The sequence below is a fragment of the Empidonax traillii genome, unplaced genomic scaffold (assembly GCF_003031625.1).
Source record: "Empidonax traillii isolate 1590-97213 ecotype Southwest subspecies unplaced genomic scaffold, ASM303162v1 scaffold138:size3245559, whole genome shotgun sequence".
Classification (NCBI taxonomy): Eukaryota; Metazoa; Chordata; class Aves; order Passeriformes; family Tyrannidae; genus Empidonax; species Empidonax traillii.
In genome coordinates this window covers 2,112,595-2,125,532 of record NW_020955331.1, presented here as the reverse complement: position 1 = coordinate 2,125,532, position 12,938 = coordinate 2,112,595, and the positions used below count along the sequence as shown (strand labels likewise).

The 12,938-nt window shown below is 43.3% G+C and overlaps 1 protein-coding gene across 2 annotated transcripts in view; it reads left to right on the top strand.

Moving 5' to 3' along the window:
- Positions 1-12,938, top strand: part of FGF12 (fibroblast growth factor 12) — a 229,259-nt gene that overhangs the window by 77,840 nt on the left and 138,481 nt on the right. The window contains exon 1 of one of the 2 annotated variants that reach the window (XM_027883980.1): positions 5,309-5,411. The exons of the other annotated variant lie outside the window; for it this stretch is intronic. Coding sequence (XP_027739781.1) covers positions 5,324-5,411 — 88 coding nt within the window. The 5' untranslated portion in view covers positions 5,309-5,323. Of the gene's footprint in view, positions 1-5,308; positions 5,412-12,938 lie in introns of those variants that run through there. 2 annotated transcript variants of the gene reach the window in all.

Here is a 12,938-nt window from a genome sequence, read left to right as displayed (position 1 = left end):
CAGGTGTCTTCAGAAATGAAACAATTGAGGAAGGGAATACAACAGAGGTGTATGAAATCATGACTACCATGGAGAACATTAAATTACCATTTCACAATATAATCTTATAATTCTCATTTTATAAGCTAAAGGGAGCATTAAGTGGAACTACTGAGAAGCAGTTTTAAACTAACAGAAGTTTTTTCCTGCCACGTGATTAACCTGTAGAACTCCTTGCCAAAAGATTATGAGTAGACCAGTGGTATTACTGGCTTCAAAAAATGATTATAAAAATTTGTTGGGGAGAAATCTATCAAGGTTTCTTAAACAGATTGTGAGACATCCTGTAGATGAAGACAGCTGTGGGCAGTGGAAGTGGGTAGAAGCAGCAGTGTCTGGCTGCCCTTTTTTCCAGAGCATCTGTTCTGAGATGCTGGTATTGCTAGTAAAATAAGTTTGGAGAAGGCCTAGAAATTTTAGCTTCTGAGAAAGTGTCACTGTGCTGAAAAATATCCAGAACAACCATTTCTTCCTAATTCATTTGATTTGAGACATTTGAGACACATAGCCTTCTTTACATGTAATGTTAGATTTCTTCTTATTGTCAGAAATGCAACTACTGAGTGCTCATAACCTTTTTATGTGTCTGAGGATAAACTTACTAAATGATCAAGGCTATGGGACATCTTTTTCTCCTGAACCTGCTTAGATGAGCTGAGAGGAGGCTGAGATTTACCAAGTCAGTCTTTCCACCAGGAGCTGGAGTTGGTGGTTTCTGTTCCCTCTTGTTCAGAAATGCAACTAAGAAATTATTCTGACGTACAACATCAAGCTCTGTCTTTTACTTTCTCATCTTCCATTTTCTCTCAGGTGGTATGTGGTATACTTTATCCATGGTAGAGTTTCAAGAAGAATCTTTGCCTTATGAGTACAATTTTATACTGATCAGGAAGAGGCTAATCCTCTCATTAAATCACCATAATGAGGACTGACAGATGATTCCTTACTTGGCCACAAATTTATTGTGTGACCTTCATCAAACCCCTGAACTTTGTGCTGCAGCTCTCACTGGCTCTGGTGTGAGCGGGCTCTGCTTTGGTGGTGCTGGGTGCAGTAGAAGTTGTATGTGGCTGGTACATCTGCTGGCTGAAGCAGACCCTGCCACCCCTTCTTGTCAGCAGTGCTCTGCTTCATAAAGAAGGGGCAAAGGGTAAGCCAAAATAGATAGCACATTGGTGACAGTGGCGTAAAACTTGTTTGCACTGAAAAGGGCTGTATTTATCAGCCCATTGGTAGATTTTGATCAAATGGCTCCTGCAGTGAAGGGTGCTGAGAAGTATTTCTCTGCCATCACTGAATAAAGTATCATCACATACAGACCCATTGAGTGAGCATCAAGAAATGAGCACCAAGTGCAAGCAGTTCTGTAAATTTACAGACAGGGACAAGGTCTGAGGTCTGCATCAGCACCAGCTTGGAAAAAGGTCCTGAGGTTAATGGGCCATTTCTCATCATACCCGCCTGTGTTTGGCCACAAAATACAACAACGACAGAGACTTGCAAAAAACACAAACCAGTCAACCAAACAAAAAGAACCCACCAGCACAAGCTGTTTATCTGTGTACTGGTCACAGTGTTCAAAGAACTACAGGTCAGGATGAGTGGAAACAACAGCATGGACCTAGCACCCTGAAAGATTATTACCTGCTTTTGTATGAACACAAGGAAATTACCTTTCCTGCCTGTTCTCTTCTTTGAGCTTTCATAGATTTTCTTTCTTTTTTGGCTTTTGCAACTGATGAACTCATGCACATTATGCTATTTTAATACCTAGCAAAGAGCCTTGTCGGCTAAATCACCTTATTTGTCTCTGATCAGAGCACAGTGCATTTCTTTTTAGTAGAAGGTATTAATTTAAATTCCATAATCCCAAACATATTCTCGTTTCTGTTCTGTGCTTCAGAAGGCCAATGGCATTTTAATTTAATAAGGGAGATACACACATGACACTATGTTCCCTGTAAATGTCTTCTGACCTCAATGAGGCTTTCACTGCTTTCTTTGTGTTCCAGCAAATGCAATCTCTACTTTTATTCAAACACATGATTGTTTCTAATACCTGTGTTCTACCACTAGGTAAAACTCTAAATATCTGTAGCATTTTCACAGTAACTTTTGAGATGTTATTTGCATTATTATTTAGTAGTGCAAGCTCATCAATGGAGCCAAAGAAAGATTTATGCACCACTACGTTCCATTGAAATATTGTTTAGGTATATGCTTTCCCTTTGCAGTGAAAGAAATTTTATTTTAGTTTACCTTGTTTTCAGATTAAAATGAGTTAACACATCTAGCAATATCTCGATTTATGTCAGCTCCATTTATCTTTTCAAGTTCTATGAGCTTTGTTTACTGGGTTAAGATTTACCTAATTGGGTACATGATATTACTGAGTATTTTGTGGCATGTAAACACTTGAGTCATATGCATCACAGTTCTAAAAAATCATCTTTTGCCATTTTTGTGCTTCCATTTTGCTATTTAAATTTACTTAAACATACTCAGTTTGAAAGAAGAACATGTGCACGTTGCAGTCCTCATGGACCTTCTTTGGGAATGCCAAGTAACATTCATTCTTTTCACCGATTTGAGTCTGCTCTCCTTTACTCTGATTTGAATCAGGAACTGACCCCTTGGAGCCTGCCCCACAAAGGCTGGATCATCAGTCTTCCTGCAAGGTGATGGTAACTCCCCAAAGAAATGGGGATTATTTTATTAGTGGGTTTGTGGGTTATTCTGAGTAGATTTTCCAAGAACAATTATGTTGGTTTAATGAACAGGGGTCTCATAATTCAGCTACCTGTTGCATTGTAATTTTTTTCTTCTTATCAATGTCTGTGTTGTGTGCGACACACTTGTTCTCACACATTCATGTGATAAATCTGCCTGTTTCCGTGCTAGCTTACTACGTATAACATGTAAGAGCATCTTTCCCAGGACTTGGTGCTGAACTTCAGTCCTGGCATCTCTAAATGAGAGCCCCCTCATTTACAGCTCCCTGTTGGCTGCTAAGCAAGGAGAGCACCTTGACTCCAGATCTCCCTGAGCTGTCCTTGATCTGCCATATCCAGAATTGTTCTCATCTCAAACATGCTGCTGATGCATTTGCAGAAAGAGAACTATTATTTTTGTGCTATTACAGAAATACCCAAGAAGCACCAATTGTGTTTTAGGGCTTCATTGTGCAAACTACTTTTGGCCTCATTCCAGAAGGTCTACAGGCTTACTTGCTGATCAGGTAGAGCAGAGGACTGAAGGGCAATACGGGTGAAGAGGAGAGGCAACAGCTTTAGTCTCAGTTTGGTGTCTGCCCTGACATGGCACCATAGGCTTCTGTGATGGCTGTGGATCAGGTTTTGCTGAGGAGTGTAAGTGTAGCAATGATCCTGTGTAAGTGGGGATGTGGTGAAAAGCAGTTTAATTTAGGTTTTTGCTGTGACTTGGTGCATATGCAATGTCCTGTCTAAAATAGCTTATGAATTAAGACATAGAAATGATAATTTTCACCTAAAGTCACAGCAGACAACAAAAACTGAGTTTAGCATGAATCCCAGGGATTAGTTATTAATACCTTGCATCCTTCTAACAGTCTTGAACTGTATGCTGCTGGCTTTGCTTCTAGCTAAGTGCTGTTCTTCAGCATATGACTGGAAAATAAGAGCTACAGTTTCATGAATCATTTAGCATTTTAACTATTTTTCTTTTTCCCCCCTCTATTCTAGAGTAAAATGGAAACTGTGGAGTATTTATTGAGGGCATGAAAGATTCCAGGTGCTCTCACAAATGCTAGTTTTTTCACAAATCCTCGATAGACTCTCACACCTAAACAGCACTTCTTTTGTTATGTCTGGTTTATGTGCCTTGGTACTCTAATCTCCACATATTTCATGGCTTTTAGTATTCCATCCTAATGGGATTGCCAGTGAGAAAATCAGCATTGCATCCCATATCATATAATCCCATATGTCTCATTCTTTTCATTTGGACTTGAGAGACCTCCTACTAATTGTTAACAATAAAGTCTTTATCTCCACTCTCACATCCCTGTGACGTGTTGGCCAAGTGACAACATCCTAGAGTGCACTGTCTGGAAAAACTTCCATCTCCTGAGCTGGTCAGAGATGCCTATACACTTCTGCCCAGTACCAGGAGAAACAAAAAAAGAGGCAGCTTTGAAAGGTGTTAATAGGTAACCCTGCTTGAGCACAAGGTCATCCAGTTAGAAATTCACCCTGGTGCAAGGCTGCTATTTGTCCCAGAGGTAGCTGCTTTTTAGTGGAGTGTTGGAGACTACCTGAGTGAAAGAGTTAATTTGAAAGGCTTTTGTATATGCTAATACTATTTTTTCTGAGGAACTTTCTGTGCTCCTGTGCTTTCCAGCCTTGTCTGGGTTTTGTGTAATTTCATGAATTGGAAACAGTTCTAAGGAGAGCATTTTCTCCCAACCATCCTTGCGTGTTAATTATGAGCTCTACCTTTCTCTGTGCAGCTCAGACACTGAGACTTAAGACTGCAGCGCTGTAACCGCGATAAACGGGTAAAAAAGAAGTAACCTTCAGTTTCAATAGAGCGCCTTTTGCAAGAAGCTGGTGCTTTAGGTCTATAGGTGGAAATACAGGGGGTATATAGGAACCCCCCAGTTCCGGACACCCGCACCCACGGGTGATTTAAGACAAGAGGCGTGTCTTCTTCTCGGCCACGTTGTCAGTCCCGTGGTTTCTGCCGGTCCGGGAGCCCCGGGAGGGCCGTGCTCGGTGACCCCGCACGTGGTGCCCTCTGTCCCTGGGGACACCGGCGGGCACCGACCCTGCCTGGCACCGGACAGCGGCCGGGGTCGGCGGAGCCGTCTCCTCCCTCCGTTCCCGCCGAGACTGGGAGAACTTCAGCGCGGCGGCTCCGTGCAGGGCGGCGGGACCGGAGCCTGGGCGGGGAGCGGCAGAGCCCCCGCCGGCAGCGAAGCGGGGGGGTCCCGGCGGCGGCTCCCCGCCCCGGCGGGGGCTGTGCCGGCAGGGGGCAGGGCTGGGAGCCGGCCGCTTGTGATTCTAGGGCTTGACGTCCTTCCAGCCAGCCCGCCCCCCTTTCCCGGCAAAGCCGGCCCTCCGCGGGCGGAGAAGTCCCGAGAAGTGGCGGCGGGGTCCCCCACCCTCCCCTGGGCGCGGCGGGGCCGCGGCGATGGGTCGGGAAGTTTGGCGGCCAGGGGGCCCGGCGCCCCGCCGCTGAGAGCCGGCCGCTCCGGGGCCGGTCCCTTTTCCGAGGAGCGGGAGGGTACCACAAAGTGAAATCCATGAGGATTCTCGGGCTTCTCCTGGAGAAAGGCTCGCATATGCTGCAGTGTCTCTGTGGAAGGCGCCTGAGATCCAGCCACAGCCCAGGTGGGGAGCGCGCGTCCTTGTCCCCGCCGCCCTCGCCTCCCCGCCCGGGCGCCGCTCAGCCCGGGTTGGCCCCGTTTCCTCGCCTTTCTCCGCCGCCGCCTCGCTGGCGCCGCGCACAGGTGGCCGGGATGGGCAGGGCGCTGTCCGCGGTGCTGACCCCACCGGGCATCCCCGACACCGAGTCCTCCTTAACTGGGCATCCCCCCACACCCGGGTCCCCTCCGCCCCCAGGCTCCTCACCCGTGGCACCATTCACAACCCGGCCCCCATCCACCCGAGGACTCCACCCCACCCTTTGCTTAATCCCGCCTGCAGCCCCCACCCAAACAGAACCTATGCATAGGTTCTTTGTCCCCACACAGATGCCTTCTGCACACATGACCCTCGTTTATGTTCCTCATCCCACGTGCAGCCCACTCAGGTCCTTCTTCCTCATATGGGATCCCTGTATCTCACATCTAACCTGGAACCCCCGACCGTATCCTCTGTTACCACCTGGTCAGTACAGGGATAACCTTCTCCAGGTTATCTTCTGTGCCAATGGGTTGAGCCCACCATAAGAGCTCTCTGTAGCTTTTGTTTCTAGTAGTAGTAATGTTGCAATGATTTTCTGGTGGAGAGTGTTGAATGTGTTTCTGAGTGGGGATTTTCCTAGAAACAAAGGGAAATACCTGGCTGCTCCTGGTGGGGGGCCATGAGACTCCCAACACCTGTCTCAGTATCTAGCCTGTTGGGCAGAGAATATTGCACTAGGATGGGGAGTGCAGCGGAGTGAATGTCTGAATGATATTCCTGATCTTAAGCTGTCCCTGAGCACTTTTTAAAGAGGGGAATAAGTGCATGAGTGCCTTGGTTTGGTGTGGTACTACCTCTGAATTTTAGGGTGATCTTGTTGAAGCTTTTTAAGTGGTGTTTCTACAATTTCTTTTTTGCTACATGTGGCTTTTTTTTTTTCATGAATCTGACTTTCCCTCTCTATAACACTGAGTAAATGCTTATGGAAAGAAACCATACGTTATTGTTATTATTAAGATCTGTAGAAGCTGTAGCACAAACCCTACTGCTTTGAGCTTCACTGGCTTTTAGTTCCTACTTGGCTTTTGAGTAGGTCTGCTTATTGAACCCTGACCATTGTAATCTTTGGGCACTGGATGTTTACAAGTTGTCTTTTAGATTATTCTTTGCTCATGCTTGTGCTGTTTCCATTTGTGAGAACTTGGTCCCGGAAGAGAAAAATTCCTATGCCTCCTGCGTAAATTGTTTTGTATTGTCTCTTGAAGAGAAAGGCTGTTCTTGGGGGAACACTGTTGCTGAGGTAGCCTGGATTCCCTTATGGCCTTGCTAAGAAAAGGTTGTTAATGGTTATAGGCACCTGTTTATGCCTCAGTAACCTCTTTCCTCCCACGACACTTGTGTGTGCAAGTTGTTGTCTGAGACAGGTCATGTCTGAGACAATGGACATGCTGGAAACCTTTGGGAGACTTGCTTGGCTCCCTTCAAAATATGTTCTGTCCTACTTTGAAGAACAATATGATAAATAAATAGAATGAATTGCAGCTGTTCTTTGAAGCATTACACACATTATTCTCTTTTCAGTGAAAAATTATTGGGATTTTCTTCATAGTGCTTTGTGTGAACATTTGTTTTGTGTCATTTGGAAACCTGAACCAGTAAAGAGAACAATAACCTACTGGTAAAAATGGGGTGGTGCTCAGGCCATGGGGCATGCTTGGCTGTAACTTCAGTGAACTAGAAGTCAATGACAGTGTCCTAATAGTTTCCCTGCTGAGCTGGTTTGGCTTTACAGGTGGATCCTGTGCTGAAGCGTGCTTGATGTGTATGTGGTGCCTGCGTCTTTCCTGATCTCTTCTGTTCTGATGGAATTATACTGAACATTGTGTAGTCTTTGTATTTCATGATGTTGTGCTAAAAGGAGGTAGTCTGTGGGAATGACCTCCTATTGTTATCTCCAACTGACCTTATTTTCCAAATACTAACCCCATGCCCCTATGAGCCTGAGCACTCTGGATGTGGTCTGTTTGCTTTGAATCAGGATGCTGAAATATGTTCCCGCTTCTTGGCTGCATTTTTTCATTTTCCATTAAGGTTGGGCTTTATGTTCTTGAAAACATGTGCAATAAAAATGAAAGCTTCCACCTATAACGGGGTCACTGTGGGCCTAGGCCTTCTGGAGGAGAAATCTCCTTGCTACTTCTTCAGAAGGTGAGCATACCCCAGGAGATACGTGGATACTCCAGCAACAGCCTGAAAGTGTAGTGCTATTCCCAACACAGCACTGTGGGGGCTATGCCAGTCACAGATGTAAACCAACAAAAGGATTATAAGTTACAGGTGTGGAAGAACTGTGGAAACATGGACCACAACAACAGTGGCATAGAGTGCCTGTGAGCTACTTATATGCCCTTGATCCTCTAATCTGAAGGGTTATACTGATAGATTGACCAAGCCCTTGCCCTCCTCATATGTATGTTTTCTTTAATGCAAACAAGTCATAAGAATGTAAGCACATGTGTAAAGTCAGATTCGTGCTTTTGTGTTGTGCTGACTCAGAGCCTTAGACCACTCCTGATTCTGACAGAAGCATTATACTTAAATAAAAAAAAACAGTGAAATATTGAAGGTAGTTGTGTAGTACTGTGCAGCTCTGTTGTGATGCTAGCAAATATATTAGCAATATTTTTGTTATTGTTATGCAAAGACCTCTCACCTTCTTAATCTTAGCTAACTCTAGCCTGGTGTTTTCTTGTGCTCCACTTCTGAGGTCTACAGACACTTGTCTCAGTCTGTGCAGGGGAAGGCTGCTTTGGTTGTTTGAACAGCACCTGGCAAAATGGGACTTAATGGGTCTCCAAGCTACCAAAAAAGTGCAAATAATTTATAGCAATACAGAACAAGAGATTTATCCTAGTCCTTTGTGAATTTCTCTACAAGTATTTTAGCACAGCAACATCCTGTATCATCTTTCAAGTACTTCACTTGTTATCTTAGTTTCAGAGTTTTTACACTGACTGTATTGCATGGGCAGAGATATTTCCCATCTTGATGGTGCAATCACAGTTAATTTTGTTAAGTGTTTTTTCTTTAATTTATTTTCTCTGCTAACACTTTTCCCCCCCTTGCTTGGGAGGTGTGGTTTGGCAGTCCAGATTTTTTTTTTTTCTTTTGGCTTCCTAGTCAACATTATGAAACAGATAGCTACTATGTTTGTAAATTCAAGGTAACCATTAGATAATGATTGTATTGTTGTTGTAACTGTGAATAGAGTTGTGAGAGAATATTTTGGGTGACTCTACCGGGTTTTCACACCCTTTAATGTAAAAGTCCCTCTACCCATAGACTACATAATAGCAGCATTGAGATTTCTGCTGTTGAGTGTTTCAGCCTGTCTTTGTAAGGATTTCTTACTTGGCTGAACGAGTGGTTCTGTCTCATGCCTGTCCTGCCCTTGGCTCCTTTACAGACTCTCCTGTGGGATGCATCATTGCTAAAATCACAGATATTTCTCACATCAACTAGCAACAACATTCAGCAGCAATGCATTTTCAGCTTTATTTTCAATAGGAGAGATCTGGTTAGATCAGAGACTGATCTATTCTCAAACATTCATAAGAGTACTTCTCACTTTAAATCCCTATTTTGCAAATTGATGCCTTCAGTAGAAATTAAGCTCATATTGAAAATAAATCCTGAACTTGGCATCTGTGAGAGTCTCACACTGGTGAAATTTGGAGATGCTCCTGGAAATATGCTGATTGATGCTGGCTTTATGGGAAATTAAAATGATGTCTGGCACAGTAAGTCTTCCTATTTCTCCAGGCATCACAACACTAAGTTTGATATTTGGGGCAATAGGAACAAGCACTCTGTCTAGGTAAGCAAGGTCAGGTTGTGGCTCTGCCATTAGCCAGTCTGTTGCTGTCAATATGCATCTTTGTATTTGTCCTGAAACTATTTGGGGCGTTGTCATAATGTGTCTGCAGTGTCTGTACAAGACATCTCATCTGCAGATGCAAATGGAATCACCCACATAGGAGGTACAATTGCATATTCAAGAACAGCATTTCGCTTATGAGCGGAACAGGCATTCCTTGGTTTGCTTGTGCAGTCTTCTGTGCATTCATCTACACTTTATTTACATACACTAGTTCTTGAATATACAGTGCTGTTTATTCAAGAAGGCAGCAAGTTATAGTGTTCAGCAAATACCGCACAGTCAGCTTCAAATTACTGGAAGCAAGAACTCTATGTATGGAAGTGACAGATAGTAAAACCTGCAATGCCTGCTGAGTTTAGGGAGCGTAGAGAGCCTGTCTGATCTGTGGCAGTTCAGAGTGTGGTATGGGCATTACTGGTGGGAGATTGGAAAGGCAGCTTGATGCTGCTGAACTGGAGCTGGGAGGGGGTCACAAGGCTGAGAAACAATGGTATCTGAGTGGGGGTCATCAGCACATTTTCCTTCCTGCACCAGGTCTCTTGCTTGCCATTCTCTGCCACTGCTCGGAGCATCAGAGCATGTCAGTGTTCCTACACACATTTTGCTCAGGCACCCTCTTCCTGTTTTGTGTTTTTTTGAAAAGAAACACTTGCTGACCAGTGGAAATTAAGTACCTGTGCTGTTCCAGGAGAATGCCTATTGTTGACACAACATACGCTAATGGAAATAATACCTTTGTCTGATTTAGTTTAATTCATCTGGGAAATGAATTAAACAAAATTCTGAAAAATCTTTTTTATTATAATAGGAGCACTCCTCTAGGGTATTATTCCAGAATAGCTATAGCATTTTAAATCCCTACTTTCCTTTATTCTGAAGTAACCCTCTCATGTAGACATTGGCTAAGCATCTCTCTTGGAAGCTCATAGTGCTTGTGCATCTTTGTAAAAAAAAAAAAGAATCAGTTCTGGCTGAGCTAGAAATGATGAATTTTTTAGGGGTTTTATTTGGTGAAATTGCTTGTTTTCTATCGTATAGAATTCCAGAGATATAAATGATAATGACCTGAGTTATATGCATATCACTTTTTTAAGTGCTCTCAGCCAGTTCTGTGTAGCTATATAAAGGAAAGTCTTTGATATTATGCAGGATTTTATTGTTCAGTTTGCAGTAAAATACTTCATAAATCTTCAAAAGCAAATGCAGGTCCACGGACTCCCTGGGTGTAAAGTAATTTGGCCATGCATAGGTGTCAGTCAGATGTCTGAGGTTACAGAGCGGGGTGTCTGGAATTGCTGCATCTTCACTCAGTCTACTGAGTATTGAGACTTGTCTGGATCCTACCAGAGCATCACTGATATTGAGTCATATTTGGGAAATGTTTTACTTTCAGTGAATGAAAAAATTCAAGCAAAATAAGAGTAATTTGAATTTTCTTAAGTATCTGTAATTAGGATGATGAACAGTACTCTGAAGCAGAGGTTGGCTGGTTTATGGCACTTGTCACCTGGAGGTTTACATGATTTTCTAAAGGAATACAGCTTACCTTCCTTCACTTCCCAAACTCAACCAAGAAAAGAGCAAGAGTTTGTCTCAGTTTAAACACCACGTACAACTGACACATTATAAACTGTAAGTTTTAGTGGGAAATGTTAACTAACAATGTAATGAAATAATTTTCAGCCTTTTCCTTGGTTTTCCTGAATAACTCTGTGTATAAAATACTGTCTTCTGTGTTATTGTTTTTCCACTTGAAGAACAAGAAAAGAATCCAGGGACATAGGCAGATATTTAAAGCTGATGACTTTCAGAGCAGATGCTTTCAGCTTAAGAGCTGTGTGACTATTGTTAGATCACGTTTACTCAAAGACCGAGGAGTATTTTCGGAGAGAGGTCTTAGTTCAGTGAACCATCGAAGTGCATATTTAACTCTCTGTGTGTACCTAGTCCCATTTTAAGATGATCATATGCTTGAATACTTATCAGAACCATTGTTCTAGATGAGTGGCACGTACCATCCCTAAAACTCTTCTTGTTCTCCCTGTCCAACAGGTCATTTACAGTAAGCTTGTTTTCTGTATCCAGCAGATTCCTCTGGAGGTATTCACAGCTGTCAGTTCTCAGATGAAAAGCCACTTTCATTTAAAAAATTCAAATCCTCCTGCTTTGTTTGTGAGAATGATTTACTTTGGCTTACTGAAGTTTCACTTGAAATCAAGCCACTTGTCTTCCCACAGCCCTTTCTGCTGCTCTCCAGAAGTAACCTGTTTAATTTTTTACCAAACTGATGCTAGTTGTAAATTTTTTAGGTCAGCATGGTCCAAAAACTAGATGAGATTTCTTGTAGAATCATAGAGTTGTTTAGGTTGGAAAAGACCTCTAAGATTATTGAGTACAACTGTTAACCCAGCACTTGCAGGGCCACCACCAAACCATGTCCCTGAGTGTCACATCTGCATATCTTTTAAATACCACCAGGCCTGGTGACTCTAGCACTTTCCAGGGCAGCCTATTCCAGTGCTTGAAAACCCTTCTGGGGAAGAAATTTTTCCTCATATCCAATTTAAAGCTGCCTTGATGCAGCTTGAGGCCATTTCCTCTTGTCATGCCATTTGTACTTCAGAGAAAGGGCTGAACCCCTACCTTGCTACAACCTTCTGTCACATACTTTTAGAAAGCAATAAGGTCTCCCCCAAGCCTCATTCTCTCCAAGTTAAACAACCACAGCTCCCTCAGCTACTTCTCATAGAACTTCTTCTCGAGACTCTTCCCCAGCTCTGTTCTGGAGCTGGACATGATCCAGCACCTCAGTATCCTTCTTGAAATGAAGGGCCCAAAAGTGAACACAGGAATTGAGATGTGGCCTCACCAGTACCGAGTCCCGGTACAGGTCCTCTGTGTAGTCTCTAGATGCAGTGGTAGTACACAAAGCTTTCAATTGTGTGAATAGATGTCTGCTTAAAAGGTCTTTAAATAGATTGTTCTTCCCCTTGGAGGAAAAGAGATGTGTAATGTTTAATAATAAAAATAGTGCTTCTTCCCATAGCCTGAAATGGCATGGAAGGAGGTAATCATGTTCTGTATGGCAAAGCATTTTTCTAAATGGATGTTTATGCCTTTCTAGCATGGTGGCTGTGATTGGCTGCTGGGCCAATTTGCATGTGCTAAATTGCAGTCCTGGAGATCTGTGAAAACAACCCAGCAAAGCCAATCTCAGCTGGGAGCATGGAAGCTGCTGCTAATTTTGTGACGAACCACCCCCAGGCCCAGCGTGAGTCATTATCATTGTTTTGTTTTCCCAACGCCGGTACCAAATGCTTCCAGGATCCAAAGCCTGGATTATCTCTGGAATTGTATTTATCCCCCCATAAATTTGCTTATTCCTGATAAGAGGAAAGAATAGGAAAAAAGTCCGTATTAAAAAACCCCATGAAATAATTAATTGTTTCCTTATTAGTGTTCTCTTCCTGCTCTTAATGTGCATTCACAGCCATTTGTTCACTTGAAAACTGACTTGTGCATAGCCCAGCACTCATGCTGCTCAGTCCTAATCAGCTTGCTTTGTGCTGCCA